The sequence below is a fragment of the Nuphar pumila genome, chromosome 10 (genome assembly GCF_984573655.1).
Source record: "Nuphar pumila chromosome 10, dmNupPumi1.hap1.1, whole genome shotgun sequence".
Taxonomy (NCBI): Eukaryota; Viridiplantae; Streptophyta; class Magnoliopsida; order Nymphaeales; family Nymphaeaceae; genus Nuphar; species Nuphar pumila.
The window spans coordinates 101534827-101557926 of record NC_143258.1 but is presented as its reverse complement, the minus strand read 5'-3'; the positions used below and the strand labels follow the sequence as shown (position 1 = coordinate 101557926).

The 23100-nt window shown below is 39.1% G+C and overlaps 1 protein-coding gene and 1 pseudogene across 2 annotated transcripts; one reads left to right on the top strand and one right to left on the bottom strand.

The window, feature by feature from the left end:
• Positions 1-1607: 1607 nt before the first annotated feature.
• LOC149827634 (glucan endo-1,3-beta-glucosidase 8-like) lies at positions 1608-10109 on the bottom strand (annotated as a pseudogene).
• LOC149827633 (protein EMSY-LIKE 3-like) lies at positions 9954-21278 on the top strand. 2 transcript variants are annotated; one of them, XM_090019535.1, is made up of 8 exons: positions 9954-10160; positions 12673-12878; positions 13055-13164; positions 13253-13502; positions 13757-13984; positions 18570-18638; positions 18755-18812; positions 20522-21278. In XM_090019535.1, the coding sequence occupies exons 1-8, from the start codon at positions 10133-10135 to the stop codon at positions 20527-20529; spliced, it is 957 nt and encodes a 318-aa protein (XP_089875661.1). In that variant the 5' UTR covers positions 9954-10132; the 3' UTR covers positions 20530-21278. The 2 variants fall into 2 exon arrangements, with proteins under 2 accessions (XP_089875661.1, XP_089875660.1); XM_090019534.1 differs by lacking the exon at positions 18570-18638 and having other exon boundaries at positions 20773-21278.
• The last annotated feature ends 1822 nt before the right edge of the window (positions 21279-23100 follow it).

Here is a 23100-nt window from a genome sequence, read left to right as displayed (position 1 = left end):
TAACTGCTCCTGCCTCCAAGACCAGAGACGTGGTCGGTCTCTGCGGTGTAAAACTTGGAGGCTAGGATCCTCTCCCCCAGGGCTTTATGCTGGGCTTCGGCTTATGTGGAGGATAATGATGCCCCCACATGACTGGAACTTCAGCTGCCCTTCTGGCCGGACAGCTAGGCCAACCCCCTTTGGGACTGCTTTGGATTTCCCAGAATGAATTGTAGGGATACAAAAAATATCCTGTCTTGCTCTCTCTAAGGCTATGTTTGGGATCCTTGAATCTAAGGTTGTGTTGTGGTTTCCTCTATTCTCTCTTACTCTGTTTGTGATTCATTGGGAATGGTGTTGGCAGCCCCAACACCACATTTCAATACTTTGACCAGTGGATGTTTTTGGCCACTCCATCTCAGTCTCAGCATCACATTGGCAAAACAATATTTTGGCGATACTGAAACCTTGTATCCATCCCATAGCAATTTTCCCAAACAGACTAAAAGATTGCGCCAAGTACAAGGTATTGATGTAAATGGCTTAATGTTTAAAAAAAATGTTTCATTCATTATGAAAGAGTTGAAAGGAATTAATCCACGACTTCAAACTAAAAAAACAAGCTCGTGAGGTCCAGGTGAAACACAACTCTGTTTGGAAGGCCGGTAGTGGGATGAAAATGCTATTTTCATGTATTGTCAAAATATGCGTGGTTTCTGTTGCGCACCCAAGGACTTGTTCAATGAATTCAGTCAGCAAGGCGGTTTTTCCCCATTTTCCAAAAAAAAAAAGAAGGGTGTTGCCAATATGTGGCTTTGGGTCAAAAGCATCTTGTGAATGATGTTGAGATGTGGTGTTGGGGTTTGCCAATTCATTTTTTAACAGTGGCTGTTGGGGGCACTCAGGGATGCAAATGGTTCAGATTCAGAACAGCTAAATACATATGAATTCGGATATTGGATCCAAACAGCCAAAAATTGCAAAACCTTCATCTTGGATCCAACCCATTTGCATCTTTAGCGGCGCCATTGCTTCCAACCAACAAAGTATATTGGGGGAATCTCAACGTACTGCTCCCAAATGGGTTAAAGTTTCCATACAAATCGTAAAGTATGTAAGCAAAAGTGGTTAAATTTGATGGATAGTATTGGACTTATGCCCCCCAAGAGGATATAGTACGGTCCCCAGCCAGACTATATGAGGATTGGGTCTGGACGAAAGGGCGGCCAACCGTCATAGCATAATGATCAAGAACTGGTTTAGATCAAGGTTTTGTGGACGGACCTGGAAGTTGGTTCCTGCACTGAGGTAAAACAAAAACCAAGTGCTAGAATAGGGTAACAACCAGGGGCGTAGCTAGGATTCATGTGAAGGGGGGGCAAACATGGGTGTGGCAAAAAAAAAATTATTTGTGCGATAGTCGGGGGTTCGGGGGCAGCGCCCCCGAAAAATTTTTTTTTAGATAAAATAAAAAATGGCTACAATTATTAATAAAAATCTATTTCATATGGACAAATCAAACTATTTGCGGCAGTCAGGGCTGGGCTAGAACTGGGATTTAAAAAAAAAAAAAAAATTAAACTGTTTCGGGAGGTAGGACTGGGCTACAGCCCAGTCCTGCCCCCCCCCTAGCTACGCCCCTGGTAACAACCATAAACATTTCAGAAACCATGTTGCAACTTTACCACTAAACAACTGGAGTCGGCTTTTATTAAGAAGAAAAATTGGAAAAAGAAGGAACAAATAGCCAGATATTGCATTCATAAACTGAAGACATGTACAAAATATAAATACCTATAAAACTAAATGCGGTCATACCAACTGGGAGCTCCGCTTGTTTGGTAGGAGCTGTTAGTGCACGTCACCATGTGTTGGGACGTTGCAAGTTCAAAACCCAATGGTACGTTGTGTAACTGGTGGGGATCTGCCTAACCCCAGCCTGCCTTTCAAAAAAAAAATTAAATGCAGTCATGGTCCACGGACTTGGCTTAAAAGTCACTATGATCATACAATAGAACCAGTATAACAAATTATAACAAATAAATTAGAAATAGTACCATTGCAGTAGCCATGGATAGAGATGGCATGGTCATCCAAGCAAAGGAAAGCTGTAACTGAATCAGAAAATTGCACCCATGCAACGAATCATTCAGCGTGGTCTGGGTTGCAAGACCTTGAAAGTCACAGCTGCCATCCTGCTGAGACCGAGTCTGATAATACATGTTGAATGAATATGAAGCTCTTGCTTTCACATCCAAACCGCCACAAGGTGAGCCGTAGTCGAGCGCAGTGCAGTCAGAGAATGTACAAGCATACTCGGTATTGGCACTTAACGCAGTGAGATTAGCATCCTCCTTAAGAACACACCATTGCGAAGGCCAGATACATCACGTTCTTCGCCGCTACGAGTGATTTGGTTGGGTCCTTCCCCGCGAAGTCCGTTGCGAACTTTGGTTTGCCATCATAAGTAAACATTCCCCAGTGACGCTCGAAGTTCCCGGGTGCCAAACTCTTTGCATTCTCATCAATCAAAGCAAACAAATAAACTTCAAGGTATCCTGGTCTTAAAGGGGTGCCCACATTGCTGGCCAACTTCTTAAACAGACCATCATAAAACTTTTTGGCATTTTTATCTCCATCAGTAGGCCAGCCAACTTCTCCAACAATTATGGGCAAATTGGGCGCACCAGCATCCTTGAGAGCCGAGACCAATGTGTCAAAATTGGCATCAAAGACATTATTGTATGTGATCCCACTGGAGGAATCAGTGACTGGGCTGGTGGTGCCATCAAAGAAGGCATAACTAATGGGGAAATCATAATTACCATACAAACTTAGGAATGGGTAGATGTTGACAGTGAATGGTGCACCAGTACTGTTCAGGAACTGAACGATTTGTACCTGTTGATAGTCAGCTTGTATCAGAATTCAAGCAATACATAACAGGAAGAAGGAGACCATAGTGTGAAGATGACAATTCAATTGAGAACACTTCCTTTATCAACTCAACCAAGCTGCCAAGCTCAGAGTGCAAAGCAGGGGAAGTGAGCTTAAATAGCTGAGAAGCTCATCATGAGAGGTCAGTTCTCTAGCGACCAGTGTCACAAATCTCATTCTTTGGAAAACCTCGGCAAGGGAAAATCTCACGATATTTTGAGAAATCTAGGTTTTCTCAGAAAAACATTGGGTATATTACATGACTATATAAAATATATATAATATAAAAACATTGCAATCATTTTTATCCTGTTAATATCACAATGAAAAACATGATATTTTTTTATTTTCAAAATATTGGTGATATTTGTGACAAACCTAACAATCCCAAGATGTGCTTGCGTGTGCATATATATAAAAAGGTCCAACCAAAGGAAGATCCAAAATTTACAACCAATGACAATAGGACAGCTTTTCCTCTTCAATACTTGAGCATCTCATCTATCCACTTTATATATATATTTTTTATAATTTATTTAGTAAGAAATATGTTTTACAAAGACTTTATGACATATAGGTATGTTCTTTGAAATGTGAAAATGGGACCACTCAATGCATTTAAAACTTTACAATACAAAGATTGTAGGCCACTGATTGTTAGTGACTTAAAAAAATGCATCTAATCATCGAAAATTCATAATCCAAAACATGTCGCTAACTAAATGAATGATAAAAATCCAATATGGGAAGTCCGAACAATGAAAAATCCAATCGTTAGAAAAAAAAACACCATTGATTATCATCGATTGTAGATTTTGAACCTTCTTTTGATTGAAATGTCTCATTCTCTCTCTCTCTCTCGTTCTTTCAACTATTCCAGAATTTTTCATGTCTCTGTTTGTGATGCCTGTGGGAGTAGAGAAGCAGCTGACGCGCTTGCTGGCAGACTTTCTTTGGTCTGGGTGTAAACTCACAGGTAAGCGTCACTTGATTGGTTGGCGTTCGGTGGTTCTACCTCGGCGTATGGGTGGTTTAGGCATCCCGGTGCCCAGACTGCGAAGCATTGTTCTTGTCGTCAAGCAATGTTGGTTGGCCCACCAACCGGATAACCCTTGTGCTAGTTTTCTTCTTGCTAAATATGGGGATCCAACTCTTATTCCGGTTCGTCTGGGAACCCGAGGTTTGGCGCTCTCGCACTTGCGTAAATCGTGGTTGAGGGCTTTAGCCTGCTTTAGAGACCATTTTGAGGTCTCCGGAAATTTTGGTCAGTGATTGCAGTGGGCGTTGGCTCCAAGCGGAGAGTTTCTCACCAAAAAAGTCTATAGATCGTTGCTACCGCCAGGGGCTGATTGGTTGCCCGAGGATGTGCTTTGGGCGAAGGGTCCTTCCCCCCGTTCGCGAGTCCTGGCTTGGTTAATTTTGCACGATAGGATCCAGACCCATAGTAATTTAAAGAAGTGGGGCATTCAACTACCGAGTTGGTGCGTGCTTTGTCAAGCTGCAGAAGAATCTACGTTTCACTTGTTCTGGTCTTGCCCAATATTTATGGAAATCTTTAGTAGAACCTGGAGGCATCCGGAAGTATTTGTTAAGGAGGAGTCATTTGCGCTAGATCTGATATTGGGGCCGGTTTGTATTAGGCGCAGCAAGAGGTGGAGGTTCATCTGGCGGACGTGGTTGCTTACCTCTTGGTGGTTTGTTTGGATGGCGCGTAACGATGCTCATTTTCGTCATATTCGAGTTAACATTCAAAACCTGGTGCATAAAATTTTGGTAGATGTTTATGCGATCTTGCGTATGCATCTTAGTGATCTTCCACTCCCTCCTGCTGATGCTACCTATCCTTTGTCACAATCTGGGCACGCGGCTATGGCGTGAGCCCATTTTATCTGTCTAATGTTCTTTTCTCTTGTGCTTTCTTTATTTGTTTTGGCTTTTGTTCTTGTTCAGTTCATGGGTTCAACATTTTGTTGATCTTCATGAGTGGTAATGTTGAATTACTTTCGGCTCTCTCTCTCTCTCTCTCTCTCTCTCTCTCTCTCTCTCGAGAGAGAGAGAGAGAGAGAGAGAGAGAGAGAGAGAGAGAGAGAGAGAGCACAAACTTGAAGCAATTGATTTATTGGTATTACCATTTCATTGGTAATGTCTGAACGAAATTTTCCTGCAGATGGGACGCTAGAGTCATAGACATCAGCGTTTAGGGGCACAGTTCGCTTTGATCTTGTCTCCAAATCCTGCATCATTTAAGGCGTTTTGGAAGTTTTTAAGGGAAGGAAAAGTGACACTCTGGAAAGTGACATTGTATGAAATGGTTCATTGCCCACTGCTACGTACCTGCGAAAAAACACAATGGTGTAACAGATGCAACTTTAGATCAGCCAATGCATTAAAGTTTTCTCCTAGGCAACATAGTCACGCAATTTGAGATGTTATATAACGGAATTAGTGATTTTAAAAATCGTTTGGATGGCAAACTTGGTTTTGGGTGTCAAAATAAGTTTTATTTCCAAAACCTGGTTAAGGCTGTGTTTGAATCTTGTTATCCGACGAATCTCAGATCAGATATGCTAAAATAAACTAAAGATCCATGGATTTGAGTGGGATTTAATTGAAAATGAGGAGTTCAAATCCTCAAATCTAAAATGCCCTGTTTGAGATGGTGTCAGATCAAGGCATGGGCTTAACACCTTGATTTGATTGTTTGTGGCTCTCTTCACTGATAGGCAGCACTCAAAAACCAATTCGGTTCCAATCATCCCTATCATCATACTCCTTCTTGGGATCTCATTGATGCAAGTTATTTTGATCAATTGGACTCTGTACATGGTTCACTTGCTGAAAACCAGCATTTGATGGATGGAATCTGATTTGTGTGCAGGACTTTTGGCGATTCAAACATCATGTTGAATCTGGATAGTATTTCAACCTAATAATGATATATATTTTGTATGGGTCCGGGTTTGACACGGTTAAATCTAGATAAGTAGAATGTTGGATGTGTAATATGGATTCATTTGTATTTGAAATGTATGATTTTGGATATGAATTTGGGTTATGGTCAAATCCTGTATGATCTATGGTTTTATTTAAACTTGTCTAGAGATCTATTTATAATATGGATCATGACAGTTCGAGTCGGTTTTGGACATGGACTCGTACAAATATATTTTGTTGAGTGAATCCGGTAATGAATCTGAACTTATATGTTCACAAACTTGTAGTTTGATTAAAGCCTTAAGATTGACTTTCATATTTGGCATATTCAAATGGTAATGGGATTATTCCTATTGGATATGATTTCTGGTGAATATCCAAATTGGATTTGGATATGGGTTTTATGCTTTATTTTATGAAGAAAAATCAACCTGGTATGTAAATATCCTCATGATGGTGATATATCATAAAGGAAACGTCCAACTAGTGTACGTAAAACCTCATGATGTTAAGGCTTAATGCAAATATTGCTTAAATGCAATGCATTGGAAAAGTGAGAGCTAAATTATTATTTTACCCATGCATGTGAAGATATTTATTTGTATATAATGATAAATAATCATTATAAATAATGCTCCTTATGATATGCTTATATGAATGCATGAAATGATATTTTTCATGTTTTAAAGCTTTTGCATGAAATGCAACATGGTCAGTTATATATATGACTATTTCGATATAATGTTCTAAAATGATCATGTGGTGATCAACACTTGATAGTATAAACTATGAGAAAAGTTTGAAAAGTGAGAATATTTGTTATATTTGGCAAATCATAAATTTATGAATTAATAGATCTTATAATACTCCACTGATATACATGTAGACATGATGTCCTATATTATGGTCATGGAAAAGTCTCACAATAACCCCATGATTACCTGAGACCCACATTATGAAGCAGTTACATTTTTTCTATAGAACTGTGGATTGTATGACTCTGGATGATGAATACTTAAAATAAACTGTTATACAATAAAGGTTATGATAAAATTTATGACATGATGAAAAAATAACCTATTTTGTGAACAACCTCATGATAAGGATATATCATGAAAAAGAAATCTAACCAATATATGTAAAATCTCATGATGTCATATAATTATGAGTGCAATACATAATGCATCGATCATGATATAATATAGGTGTTCGACCCGTATGGTCAAGTGGGAGATGTTGGATCCATAAATTGAATCCTATATAGGATTCAGTTCTCCTGTGACCATAGAGTCTCACGCATAAACTAGGTAGGTCTCTTTTTTAGGGCTTAATCAGTAGGTTATGGAGAGTTACAACTCCACATTTTGTGGTCAATTACAGAACGTGAAGAGCCCATAACTTGGGGTTTGTTATGTTGAAAAGGTAGCGACTACTTAAAGGGGGGCTATAAGAGCCGAAAATCTGTGCACAAGTCCGTGTAAGAAAATTGATGTGCGTTATCTCCCTTGATGTAGGTCATTTATCGAAAACCCCTTTCATCCTCTTCGTTGTTCTTCTTCCTCTGCACACACTACGGTCTTAGTTTCTACAAGCTAATCGATGGAATCTGGACTCCTCTAATTCTCAACCTAGAATTCGAGTTTTGTTTCTCCGTATATGCACAACATATATATATATATATATATATATATATATATATATATATATATATATATATATATATATATATATAGAGAGAGAGAGAGAGAGAGAGAGAGAGAGAGAGAGAGAGAGAGAGAGGGGGGGGGGATTTGCTTAGGGTATCAGGGGAGATGGATTTGGGAAAGGAGAGAGCTGGGCTGAGTTGTCGACCATCAAACCCCTTGTGTCAGATACTGATTCCCACCTTGATCCTATCAGGTTGGGCACTACCTATATTTCACGCAGGTCAAGTAGGGCACTACCCACCCTAAACCCAGAAAACCCTGACCCATACTCCCTTAGGGGTTTTCTGGGTTTAGGGTGGGCATGTGCCCACCCTCCCAATAACGTGGCTCTGTCCTGAGTTAAAGTAGGGCTGAAAAATAAATGAAGTTGCTCGTGGCTCAACTCAAGTTTAGCTTAAAGCCTTGAGCTAATAAAAGGTGTCTTTTTATTTTTTCGAAAGGCAAATTGGGGCTGGGATGCTGGGCAGATTGCTACCAGTTATTCAACCACCTATATGCGTGTGGGTTTTGAACTTGCAATCTCTCTTGACATGCTGACTACTCTTACCAAACCAAGGGAGCCCCTAATGGTACTCATAAAAAAGACTCAGCACGCCGAATATGAACAATAACGGCGCATTTGATTCTGCGAGACACGGTCCTGTGGGACTCTCACCGCGTGGGGCCCACACATGCAGGATGCACAATACTGTGTCCTGTGTGGACGTCTCACTCTGTTCTGCCCTCCCTCTTGGAACAGGGAAGGACAAGACAATGTGGACACTTTTGAAAAAAATAAAAACTAAATAACAGAAACCTCCTCATCCAGGGCTGCTTGTGGACGGGACATTGTGTCGTTGTCCTCCCTTGTCTGCGAATCAAATACCTGTGCGTTTGAATCTCAGACAGCGCGTCCTGGCCTATATTGTATGCGGACATTTCAGGACTCCCTGTCAATGCACCATTATTATTATTTTTAAATTGTTCGTTCTTGTCCATCCGCTATTGTTTTGTAGGAGAGGTGGGGGCACAGAACAACAGTGGACGCTGTCCATCCACACATTCCTCATTTGCATGGGTGCGCAAACGGATGTAAGGCTCGCTCTTTTCCCTTTCTCCCGCATCGTCCTCCTGCCTCCCAGTGAGAGAGAGGACCATTTCCTCAACCACCTTTATCTGCTTCCCAGTGATGATGCAAATACAGGGTAGAGCTTCAGATGATGGGTAGCCCGTAATATATATATAATTTAAGCTCGTAGATGGGATCTTTATGCTTTATTTAGTAAAAAACATGTATTAGTTTAAATAATTTACATGTTTAAATGCGTTTTTAACTCTAAAAAAAATCAACCGTTCATATATACACCAGAAACTTGATTAACCAAAAATCAAGAATTTCTGTTAAATATATTTATACAAAACATAGTTTTTAGTGTAAGTAACGATAAACTTGGATTAGACAAAAAAAAAAAAAACACATGCAACTGTGCAAGTACCTTTTTGAAACGCCCATCCCATCATTTGAAATAGGATGGGTTCCATTATACATTCAATACTAGCACTCCAGCTAACCATCTAGCCCTTGACTATATGGTTATGATTGAATGTACGATGAAACCCATCATATTTTAAATGATGGGAATGATATTGAAAACTCCACATTTCTCCCAAATGGGCATTGTACCATGTTTTCACATTTTTGGGTTCAAACTTCGATTTGGGCTGTCGTTTTATGTTGGATCTGCTCCAAGATACGGATCAAAATTAATTAATAATGTGCACCTTCCATGGGTACATTTGCGAACGCTCCATTAGAATAATGGAGTTGTTTTGGGTCCAGATTCAGATCTACCTGACTGAAGTTATTTGGGGTTTGGACATGCTCCCTACTATTTTCGGATTCGGATCGAACATGATTTGGCCCATATCCCACTCCAAATTCTTAGCATTTCAAGTTAGAAATGAACCTACTGTAATTTTCTAGGGTTTTGACCTTTGAGTGAGTTCCAAAGAAGACAGGGCTAGCCGTATATATCTTGAAAATCTAGGGGTATTTTCGTCTATTAGTCGTACAAAAAGAGATCCCGGGAAATTAAGCAAACCAATTACCACAATCTTTTCCCGCTTTAATCCCAAACCGTGTTTTGAACACAAACTAGAAAATATCCCTAAAGTTTTCATCTTACCCAGTAGCAAAAATCAAGAAGTTTATCTAAATAACTGATGAACCCTCATTCTTGATAAAAAATGACGCAATAAATGTGGATCTCATCTCCAGAAGTTATGACCTTTTTCGTCAATTTGCCGAAATCGCAGGCAGATATTTCCGTCATTTACAAAGAGGAGAAGGATTTTTTTGGGTAAAAGTTTTCCCGGGAAAGCGGATATTCCCTTAACTGCTTTTCCCGAGGCCTCCGATTTTTCCGACTCGTTTTCCATTTTTGCCACCCCGAAACCGACGCGGTCTCCGTCGGTCTCTCGCCGGAAAACTCTCGCCATCTCTCTGAGATTTCCGGCCAACGGCAGCCGCTCTCCGGCGGTTCGCCTCCGCTCTTCCGCCGCCCCTCCGCCCATGGTCGTACGGCTCCACGTCGCCGATGGAATATGGGAAACTCGATAGCAGCGGTCTCTCTCTCTCTCTCTCTCACACACACACACACACACTATTTTGATACTTTTCGCTTCTAATGCGTAGATTTTTTTCGTTTTGGTTGATATTTTTTGGCGGTTACATCGTGAGGAATTTGATGTATTTTTCGTCTTTTTATTTTTTTTCTAAAAAATTTTGGTGTCTTTTGGGGGAGAATGGGATTATTTGAGGGGTTTCCATTCATTTGGGATTTTTTGTGTTTTTTTAGGGTTTCAGAAGTGGATGCGTCATATTTCGCTCTCTAGGGTTAGGGTTTCAGATGGAACTTGTGTTGTGGATTAGGGTTCTGTTTTGGCCTTTGAAGGTTCAATCTGGACGTTTCTTCTAGAGATTCGGCTTCATATTTGTCCGCGAATAGGGATAACGCCGAGTTGCTTCTCTTCTTAGGGTTTAGGGTTGATTTCGGATGACGTTTCGTGTGATTTTGTTGATTCTTGGCTTCTTCCTACCGTTTAGGATTTTGTATTTGGTTTTGAAGAAGGAAGCCTGCTTGTGGTTAGAGGCGACAATCTTTCTCCGTTTATGTTGGTTTTTTATTTTCGATCTTGTTTGTTGTGGTCTAGGGCATGGGTGAACTTCTGATTTTCTTTGCTCTTTCTTCTAGGATTCTGGATTTGTATATTTTTAGGGTTCGATTTTTAGAAAAGATGATGTATTAAATTTGAGTTGGGATCCGTGTTGCTGAGTAGGGTTTAGTTTGAAAGGTTTGTCCAGAAGAGGGATTAGATTCTCTATTTGGGGTTTGAGCTTAGTTTTGGATTGTTGAGTGATGCAGATTAGGGTTTGGGCGAACTTCTATGAAGATTTCTTTTGGTTTGAATTTTTGTGTGAGAGAGGGAAAACTGTGGTTTATGTGCACTATGGTAGGGCTTTAGGGAGTTTGGATTCCTCTCGTTTTATGATGGATTGCGTGAGAAGCTTTGGAGGTTTTCTAATTTGATAGATGATCTAAGGGGAAATTGGAACCAAGTGCATCATGAACAATGTAATTTTGTGGAATGATAAGATTGCAGTTGTAGATTGTGGACTAGCAGTAAGATCAGCAATGAATTTGAATTTTCTTTGTATGGAATCTGCTATCATTTATTTGATATTGGGGAAATGTTAAAACTTTCTTTTAGTATTTCTTTGATATTAATGGACAGCATTTGGGAAAAAATGGTGCGCTTTTCCTTTAACTCTGCTTCACTTGTTTGAACTTCAATTGGTAGTATATTGTTTGGTTGGAATGTGCATTTTGATGTATTTCTTAGTGGGACATTTCATTTATTTGCATTTTCAATATGCATTTTGTTGCATTTGTTACTAGGCTAAAACCATTGGTTGGTATTAATATGTATGGGCTTCGTTGCAAATCAACACGTGACTTGTTATTTTGTTGGGGGGTGGGGGGTGGGTGGGTTGGCAAGAGGGGTTTTGGAGTTTTTTATAATGTGTTTTGAGGGCAGGGACCATCACAGAGATCTGGCTATCTTCACTTGGTTATTGTCTCTAGACAAGGTGGATGTCACTAAAACCTGAATTTGAAGGGGTTCATAATCTTTGTGCAGTATGTGCTTTATAGCAAAACTTCCGGGCACCTCTTTTGGTACTATAGCTTTTTCCACCAACTCTTTAAGCTGGGATGATCAGGGTTCCAGTTGGGTGTTGAGGACGAGTCTTGCATCAGTGTTCTTATGCTAGGTCCAGTTTTGTGAGACCTAACAAGAGATGCCGCTTGGTGACTAATGTCCTATCATGTGGCCCAATTCTGATTTCAATTTGACTATTGAACTTTACCTCTGTCGATTCTTCTAACTCTTGGTTTCCCTTGGTGACTCCTTGTCACCCTGATTCTTAAGAAAAGTTTATTTTAGTCTGAAAAAGAGGAGGGTGGAAAAGGTGGGGAGGGGGGGAGCTGTTTCTTGTGTGCAGAGTGTGGTTCTATATATGAATTTGATTTGTGATAATGTAGCTAGAGTTCTTCATGTTTAGTCAAAGCTTGATTGTGGCAGCTCACATACTATTAGAAATTTAGAACGGTTCTTTTATTCTTTGGGATTATTTTCTTGAGTCCTCCAGACTGTTTTTTTCACTTGTATGTAAAATTTTAAGTGCATTGCTTCAATTTCATGAGTGTGCTTATTCATGGATTGTTTGATGCTAATTGGTCCAGAGGCCTCAATTATGATCTGTCATGAGCCATGACAGAACTGCTTTTATGGCTTTTTGCGTTGCATGATTGCATCCATGAAAAACCTTGATTTGTCAAATATATGAAAAACCTTGATTGTGGGTTTATGTGATTGTAGTTTTTTTCTAACTGCATAGTACATTCAACTTAGTGTTTTCATTGTTTTTCTTGTATTGTTTCATGGACCGACTAATGAAATTTTGTTTTCTCTGCTATTGTATAATGTGTTCTGACGAGAAAGAAAAATTCTAGAAAATTACTGATGACGGGAATCATTTAAACATTAAAAGTCATCTGACTTGTATTTTGAACAGGAACAGATGATGATCTCCCTGTGCAAAAGATCAACAGGTTTAATAGAGGAGTGCTGCGGTTGACTGATAGTATGAGAGTTCGAACAACATCAGTACCTCAGGGAGGTGTCTCACCTGATATGGAACGACAAATCCATAGCTTAGAGATGGAGGCATATAATGCTGTTTTAAAAGCTTTTATTGCTCAATCAGATGATCTTACTTGGGTATGTGTCTTAGCACATTTGTGCTTTCTAAAATATTCTGTGGCTGTCATAACAGTTGGTGCGTTTTGGTTTTGGGCTGTTTAGTTTGTGCAATTATAATGCTTATCCTTTTTTTTAATTTCTTTCAGCCCACATTCTTCAATACAAAAATTATATGTCAATATTCTTCTTTTCAGGGCAAAGAGAAACTTATATCTCAACTGAGAAAGGAGCTTAGGGTTTCAGACGTTGAGCATATAGAAAGCTTAGCAATAGTTGATTCGGATGACTTGGTCAGGCACATAAGGTTTGTGATTATTGGCATTAGTATCTGTCTCTGTATGTATTTGTGCATTCTTGTTTTTGATATTTTTTCCCAAAATTATTGAAAGCAGGGAATGGAGGAAAGGAGCTACAGGCTCGCAAGAACTGTTATCTAATGCCGTTCATGCTCCTGGTATGGTCCCTGGTTCAACACTTGTAAGCTCTCACAAGAAGCTGAAAACAGCTCATCTTACAGCATCACCATCTCCAAACTATTTACCTCGTGTGCAATCCTCATCAGCACTTCCATCGGGCCATCTTACAACATCATCTCCAAACTATATATCTCGTGTGCAGGCTTCATCTGCAGCAATGCATTCAGTAAGAATGGTTCTTTACCTTATGATTCGCCATCAGTTTGCCTTATTGATGAAGATAATTTTCACTATTAAAACTTCATTGGTTCTGTCTATCTTTTTAGTTTGCCTTAGTCTTGAACATGGCTAGGATGTCATTAGCCCAATTGTATCAATATCTGTGTAGGTGGTGCTCTTGTAATTCCCATGATATATGCTTTAAATCCTTATATTTCTGAGTTGTGCATCTTTTGTTTTATGGTTTGCTTGTTATATCAGGCACATTTTATAGACAATCAATGGAGTGAAGGTACACCCATAAATCAAGGAAATGTTGGACAGGCTGTGAAATCAACGGGGCATAGCAGGCAGATGCCTGTTGCAGGTAAAGGAAGGGGATCACTTAAAGTACACCCTGGCAAGAGTTATGCCCCTTTACTGGGTGATGGTGTCAAGAAAGGATCAGACAAGATTGAGATTCGTGAGACGCATATGATCATTCATGAGGTGAGGTGATGGTGTAGCCATCTGGTCCAAATTTTTGGTTATTCATTTGATTCAAAAACTTTTTAATTATACATGAGCATTATTGTCATGAATTGCCTGATAATGTTCTCGTGATTATTGATCTGAATGCATAAGTTCATATGGCAAAATCTTGTTCTTAAAAATAAGTGCCTCTCTTATTTATAATTCTTGATATGATTCTGTAACATAAGCATTTGTTCTGTAACATAAGCAACATAAGCATTCATTATATGCCACATAACATGGTTTACTTCTTCCCATAGTTACCAGAACAAGAAGTGGGTGTGAGCCGCTTCCAAAGCGAGTTTCCTGCAAAGTGAGATTCCGAGCTTTTTAGAAGCTTATGGTAGCTATGCTTCTACCAGGCCTCTGTACCAATGCGATACACAATTACCCAAACCGGTAGTCAGTACTTATGCCTATGTCACAAAGGCACTAGTGGATATGGATACATGATTCATGGATGAGGCACAGATTTGAGAAAATTTTGAAAATTAGGACACAAGGACATGGATATATATATATATATTTAAACCAAAAAATAAATTAATTATATATACTCTTATAGCAATTTATTATATATACATCATTTTCCGAATCTTATTTTCAATGGGTGCAACACCTACCTTCTTACGTATTTCCTCATTCCGAATCTTATCTTTTAGTGTCTTTCCACACATCCATCGAAGCATACGCATCTCGGTTACACTCATTTTGTGAAAATGATGTCTCTTGGCAGCCCAACATGGTACGGAATGTTGGGCTGCCAAGAGACATCATTTTCAAAAAATGAGTGTAACTGAGATGCGTATGCTTCGATGGATGTGTGGAAAGACACTAAAAGATAAGATTCGGAACGAGGAAATACGTAAGAAGGTAGGCGTTGCACCCATTGAAAATAAGATGAGTGAGAATCGTTTACGATGGTTTGGGCATATTCGACGAAGGCCTAATGATGCCCCGGTTCGAAGGATGGAGAAATGGGAAAATATATTAGCTAAAAAAGGTCGGGGTAGGCCTAAGAAGACTTGGATGGAGATGATAAGAAAGGATATGAAGGCTTTGAACCTCACCAAGGACATGACATTGGATAGAAATAATTGAAGGAGAAGGATTCATGTGGAGGACCCAAAATGATTTTCTTTTTGGTTCATATCGCCGACCCCAATTGTTTGGGATGAAGGCGTTGTTGTTGTATACTCTTATAACAATTTATGCATTTATTTGAAACTAAGTGGCCCACCAGGTTGATAATAATTTTGGGATGAAGATTATAATATAAATGCAGATTTATACCTTGGGCTGGTCCAACTAATTTATGGGTTATATGGTCTAATGATGGGTCTTGAGCAGAGTTACCAGTCGAGGAAGCGGGAGCGGGAAGCGATACGGGAAGCGGGAGCGGGAAGCGAGGCACTTTAAAAAATTTAGGAAGCGGGGAAGCGTGGGACCACTTAGAAGAAAATTCCGAACCGTCTCGGAAACGACCTAGGAAGCGAACCGGAAGCGACCTAGGAAGCGAACCGGAAGCGAAAAAAATGAAAAAAATGGGGAAGCGAGGGGGAAGCGTGGGGGAAACGTGGGGGAAGCGTGGGGGAAGCGCGCTTCCCATTTATGGGAAGCGCGTTTCCCATAAAAGGGGGACGTGCTTCCCATAAAAGGGAAGCGCGCTTCCCAAAAAAGGGGGACGCTTCCCCTCACGCTTCGGAAGCGCGACGTTTCGCGCTTCGGGGAAGCGCGCTTCCCCTTTTGCCTAGGCGCTTCCGGTAACTCTGGTCTTGAGTTCCAACTATACATGGTTAATAAGAAGAATGGGACTGAAAATGGGTCCCACATGCATTAGTATTAAAGTCGTTTTTAGTGTGCAGCACAAACTTTGTGGGTGAAGCAGGTTTAATGTAAGGCACCAATGTAATTCATTCTTTTGTTTTTGAAACACAAGAAAAATAGTCCCATGAGACAAGAGTAAAGTGCCTCTCTCTTTCTATAAAATGAGGGTCTCCCAAGCACTTTTTGTGTGTGCAGTCCTTTTGGAAGGCATGTGACGGGCTTCTCAAAAAGGGAAGCTGGTAAAAGACTAGTTTGGTACATTGCACATCAGAAGTGTACTGTTAACTATATAATTTTCCAGTCATTATTTGTTAATGAACTAGTCTATATGCCTTTGACATGCTTTTGACTTATAGTTTGTAATTGACAGTCTATAACTTCATAAATAGTGCATTTTGTAAACTGTAGGGTAATTGTGCATTTTACATGTCTATTCTTGTTATGATTTTATTATATATGTATGTAGATATGTAGTATGTACTCACATACCCACCTTTTTAGAAATTTCTGTGTCATCCCCTTCGTAACCCATAGTGTAACAAGTACCTGTATTGGTACCTATATGGCATAGGTTATATAGAGAAGATAACTTCAACCTCACTTTATGAATATAAGGCTTCTGGAATCTTATTCAATGATTTCAGCCAAAAAAGAAGGCTGGGAAAATGTTAGCTTACACAATGATGATATGAAGATATTCAACAGTGTTAAAGTTCAAGATGCTGAAGTTAATTCATAAAATTGGCATTATGATTGCAACCTTCTCAAAGTTGAATGACGTTGGTATGGAACAATTTTTCATTAATGATAAATTGCAAAATTGCAAGTGATGGATTGCTCCAACAAAAACACGATAGAAAATGGGCAAAAAACATATGTATTTACCCTTTCTTGAAATGGGAAGAAACCCAAACTGATGTCTGTACTAAATCGACTGTTAAGCGTCCGGTATAATCCAGCCCTCTATTCGGTGTGCAATGTACCAAGCATGTAACAAGCACACAGAGTTTGCCAGCAGATATCTAGCACACTGAGAGTTAGCCAGCAGATATCTAGGATTTCATGAGTTGTTTAGGTGAAGACATACAGGTTCTAATGAGATATCTGGATGGACGAGTCACACTACCGTAAGGTTCATAATTGAGGGTCTTATCAAAATGGAAAAAAGAAAAAAAAAAGATGAAGGGCTAGAAGGTAAGAAGAGTGCCTTGAGCGAAGGTACCCAATTGGAGTGCAATCTCTATCTATTTCTCTTACCAGTTACCACAATAGGATGAAATGCTGCAATTGAATTGTCCAACTTTGCTCTAAGATTCTTCCATCATAGACCATCAGAGCTAAATGATCTCCTTCGCTGTTATCAGATAAAGTTGTGAAGATTGCTTTGGGACAACGAGAGATTCTTGTTTTGGTATTTTTACCAAATAGAGCATTTTCAGGAATTGCATGTCATCTATGTCACATGGGTACGAGTGCGGGCATGAGTACTGAGGGTACGACACAGCAATTTAAAAAAATGTGGGTACGGGGACTCAGCTATATATATATATATATATACTGAAAATATAAAGTTATAAACTGAAAATATAAACAACAACAACTGAAAATATAATTATAAATTATAAATGGCATAAAATGGCATGTCCAAGTGTCGACTTGTGTCAACACGGGGACACACGTGTCAACACGGGTATGAAGGGAAAATTGGAGTGTCCGTGTGACATAGCATGTCATACTTTGTTAAAATATTGGTTTCTTGGTCCTCTGGCCTAGATCAACTAACTTGTTCATGCCCTAGGATTATTGTCAACTACGCTCCTTTGTTAAGAGCCTTACAAAATCTTAGCTTGCGAATCCATTTGCATGAGATAAGGTTGACTTCTCTTTTAGTGCATATAATATGGAAAACAGGTCAGAGTTCATCACACTGTCAATCTAATGGTGGATTTAAGTTTTTCAGGTATGGAAGGGTGGTGAATTTGGGGAGAAGATGCTTCTTGTGAGTACCAAAGGATTGCATGCTCCAGGTCAGGTATAGTGATCTGGCTTGGAAAAGAAAGGTGTGTGGAGAAGTCAGTTGATAGAGATTCAGAAACATGAGTGAATAAAAATAAATTGGAGAATGTAGAGTATAATATTAGAACCTAAGGTAGATATTCTTCTTTTATATTTTCTTTATGTTTTCAATAGCACGAGACAGCTCAAGATGGCAGCATAAAACCGCACATTAAATATTTAATTATGTCATTGAAATATTTAATTATCTCTTTACTGTGTTGGAGTTCATTACTTCACGTAGAATACAGGTGACAGTCTATTGGTTCTTACATTTTTTTCATGTCATATTTTTTACTGTTTGCTGCTTGTGCACTTGCATAATGTTTATTCAAATTGGATTGCTTTATTTCAAGGATCTGGCACAGTCCCTTGCTGTCTATGAGACCAATAAATGGACTTTACCTTCCTATCTTTAGCTTGTGTAATTTAGTCTTCCTTTATATAATTGTGAAATTGAAGTTATTTTGGTTAAATGCCTTTATTCTAATGGATGATACTTTTGTTTTTTCTTTTCTTTTACTTTTTCCATTTCCTGTCAACCTTGGATATTGTCTGTGTTGTCTGTCACTCTGTCCAGCCACAGAGTCATAGTTGTCCTGTTGGACAAAATGAAGCAGTTTCTATACTTCAGTTTTTGTTTCAATTTTATTTTAATGGGTTGAATTATGTTGGATAGGTTGAAAGGGTATGTGGTGTAGAGAATCCTAATCCTGCTTTGGTGGAGAAGGCCAAATTGATTCTCAGAGTAACGTTCCTTTCCTAATCCACTTGTCACCTTTTCCAGGCATTAGATGATGTTTTTACTTAGTTTGAAGATCAGCTTTTAGCAGAAATATTTGAGGAGCTTCATTTATTGTGCAGGAGCATGAGAAATCCCTCCTTGAAGCTATTGCAAAACTTGATAATATGGCAGATTTAGGTGAGTTAGGCTTTTGTCTTTGAGTATTTACTTATATGCTGCCATTTGTCAATATTGAATGTGGATCCTCTTGAAGGTAAATCCTCATGGCAGTGTTAGCAGTACAAGACTTGGTTCATGTCTGGCCTAATATCACTTTGTGATTTGGCACAGGCTTGGATGACTTGGTCTCAAATCTATTCTGTCTAAAAGTCTGTACAACAATCAATATGGACTTGGACAAAAATGTTTTCTATGCCTTTGGATACACTGGGTTGAAGGTCAAGATAAATGCATTCAAATGTGTTCTTTTTCCCTTCTTCCTTTATATAATTTTTGTATTTTTACCTATTGTTTTCTTGGATATATTCGGCGAAGGCCTAATGATGCTCCAGTTAGAAGGATGGAGAAATGGGAAAATATATTAGTTAAAAGAGGTCGGGGTAGGCCTAAGAAGACTTGGATGGAGATGATAGGAAAGGATATGAATGCTTTGAACCTCACCGAGAACATGGCATTGGATAAAAATGATTGGAGGAGAAGGATTCATGTGGAAGACCCAGAATGATTTTCTTTTTTGGTTCATATCGCCGACCCCAATTGTTTTGGGATGAAGGCATAGTTGTTGTTGTTGTTGTTTCCTTTATGCGTGTGCACAGACCCAATCACCCTGCTTTATATCTTGATTCATCATCTATCAGGAATATTACTGATAAATTGAATTTATTATGATATTTTGTTACATATTGACGAAACTTAAACAAACAGAAAATGCACATTATCATGATATCCTGATCTGTGTTTGAACCATGATTAGAGTGCCAGAGATATGAGTTTGGGTTAGATATCTAACCAACTTGAATCTGTTTAGTTGTAACTGGTAAATCTGATTTCGGTTACTAAATCTGAATCGGACTTGAAACCTGGTTAACTGCAAATGTGTATCCAATTACGTTAATTAGCTATTTCAGATCCAGATCCAGTAAAAGCTTTTCTTATCCATGTCCCTATCTTAGTTCAGATTCAGTGAATGCCTACATCTGACATGGACCTGATCTGTTCACATCCATCATCTATTCCATAAATATTGTTGAAATAGGGTTTGGCGCACTAATTTTTTTAGCATTTTAGCCCAAACGGTGGATAAGCAAAAACCAATGTAACATCTAATTCATCGTTTTCTTTAATTTATCATGATGTCCCAATTTTACCATGAAACCAGTCCCAATTTTACCATGAAACCATTACTTAATTTTCTTCTTTGCAAGTAATCTTTTATTTTCACTTTTTTGGGGTATTTTTAGACAAACATGTTAAAGATATCCTGAGATATATTCATTTTTTCCTGAGAATATCTCAAGATATATTTCTCACACTGCTCTAGTATATGTTGATTCCCAGGGTTTCATTGCCTTTATTAATGAGTGTGGATGATCTTGAATTAGGTAGGGCATATGTAATTGAGATCCTGACTTCAAAGATATTTATTTAACAAAAGTAGGGTCTTCATTGCATGTATCTTGAACTGATTCTGACCCATCCAGGTCCCATATATTTGATATGGTCCATATGGATCCCTGTGGGTTGTGGCTGTATCTTGTTAGAAAACATGTTCGCTGGGATCTGTGCCCTGGTTAAATTCCGCATGAGACGTGTAGTCTAGTGATTCAGTTGGGTCTGCATGATTTTAGGCCATCAAAGCAAATAAACTAAATTTTGGGTTTTTGCAGGACCATGATTTGAATGCCATGACATGAAATGAAGGTGGAAATGGGGCTATCTACTGAATCCAGATCTGAACACCTGATACAACTCTGTTTCTATCAGATCATATTAGGATTGTATCTGGATTTGATCTTTTTTGCAATCCAACTATTTGGATTTCCTTCTCTTTGCCCCTTTTTTAATAGTTTGTTTTGGATTCCTTTGTCAATCATGGCGAGGCTGTCTGGCTTATAAACTTCAAGTCTATATTGTTCAGATGTTTATCTTGATCAACCTTCCAAACATTTTCTGACGAGGCCGGGTGTAAGTTTTGGTATGCATATGGGACAAAACATGGTTTTACTCAAGGAAAACACTTGACGGGCTACATAAGTGAAAGTTTCAGGATCAGCCTGATAGAATGCCAACAAGATCTGCTGTGGGCATTGGCATTATGACAATGAAGGATGAGGCTGTCGATTTGTACGTGTAAAAGCTGATTTAAAGTTTCATCGCATGGATGCAAGTGCTTGAAGCTTGAAGTAAGCTAGTAAAACTTCCATAGAGCAGAAAGCTTTTAAACATTGTGTAGATTCAACATTAACCAATGATAGGGTTATAAAGGTTACTCTATTTGGGTCCCCTTCTTGGGGTATGCCAATTTGTCGATGATGTTTATTCTGTCCCTATCATCTGTGCTACTGATTTCCTTTTGGAAAAGATGGCGATGGATACTTTGTGTATTTTGTGGTATAATGTGCATACATCGTTGATTATGACAAACATAATGGTGCAGAGAGTTCACATATTGGATCCATGCTACTGCTGCTGCTGCTGTGTGTGTGTGTGTGTGTGTGTGTGGATTCGTGATGCAGTATGTTGGATAATCCTTTGCAGGAAGAAAGATTTCTACATGTAATTTTGGATGGTTTGGAGGATATCTTGCTTGGTCCCAACTTGTTCCATTGGACTGGGAATTCTATGGTGCTGAAATCTGGTCGGCAATGTGGTTAATTAACGTGCCTCATTTAGATACATTTGTTCAAGAAATTGAGGCCAAGTGTTATTGTTATTTGGAAAGGAAGATGTCTTCATTAGAAAGTGATCTTTGATGTATGGGTGCAAACAACCATCAAGTTATTACTTTTATTTTGAAAGGATTCAGACGGAGTATATGATGTCAGCAACATGGCAAAGGTAAGGCCTTGCAGCTGCCGTGTGTAAATGTATTCCTGTTTATTTTCCTTCAAAATCTACTATTGATGCCCCAAAATTCCCTTTTGTTTTTGTTTTTGTCAGTGTCAGCGTCATGTTCTCAGTTACCCTTTACCATTACATTTGCTGTGTAGCTGCTCGACCTGTGTGTTCATGTTCTAGTTGGATGTTGCTTTCAAAGGAGGTGCAATTTTCTTTGTGATTGGTCTCAATCGTTTCTCATCTTTATGAAAGTAAAACCTGGTTTTACCTGACAATGAGTTGCTCTCTCTGTCTCTCAATGATTGGTCTTAATCGTTTCTCATCTTTTATGAAGTAAAACCTGGTTTTACCTGGCAATGAGTTGCTCTCTCTCTCTCTCTCTCTCTCTCTCTCTCTCTCTCTCTCTCTCTCTCTCTCTCTCTCTCATCTTTACGTGGTGTATCAGGAAGCCAATTAGGTGGCTTGTCCTTTCAGTCGATTCAAACCAATTCTTGCATCTGAAGCAAGGATGGCATGGAGCTTATCAGCAGATCCAGCAGTGACGTTCATTCACTTGTGTATGCGTTTATGTATGTGGGTGTGGGTGCGGGTACATGGGTGTGTGTTGTATGTGCGTGCGTGCCTGTGCAAGTCTGTTTGTACAGGAGATCTGTTCGAATTATTAAGCTTAATCAAATTGGTTGTAGCCAAGTTGCAACTCAACTTGGAACGAGGCAGACTCGGGTGCTGATTTGCTTGAGTTATGGCCTTGTGGGACTCGTTGATCCATCGAGCTAATGAACATGCTTCGAATACTCCATCTCATTCAATGATCATATAACACGAGTTTCCTTGCTGAATAAATTGGGTTACATGAAGCGCAAGCGTAGTTCAGACTTCAGAATGATAACTGTCAAACCATCATATCTAGATGGCCTATGGACCATTCTTGTGAACAAGTAGGACCGAATGGTTAGGCTGGGTTGACCAAGTCATGGCTTGCTTTTTATGACTGGCAATTTCCATAAATGGTCAAGCTGTGTTCAAGGGCACGTTTGCAAGTAAGAAAATTTCTCATAGAAAAAGGAAATTTTGCCTATGAGGAGTTTTGATATGATAACTCTTCTAAATGATTTTTTTTTCTTGTGTTGCATGAGAAAAATGGAGTGAAAAAACATGAAAAAATGTGAGAGGGGGTCGATCAACCTCAGAGAGAGAGAGACCTGAAAATGGTGGTGGGTGCTTCTTGCGGCAGCCCATGGAATGAGATGTGTTACGGTGAATGGTTGCCATAATGCAAAAAGAATTTTTGATAGAAAAAAATTCCTCCCACCCTTAGGTGGAAGAATTTGGGTGGAGAATTTTTTTCTATAAAAAATCAGGCTTTTTAGAAAAACTTTCTTTTCAAAAAATTTCTCTCATGAAGAAG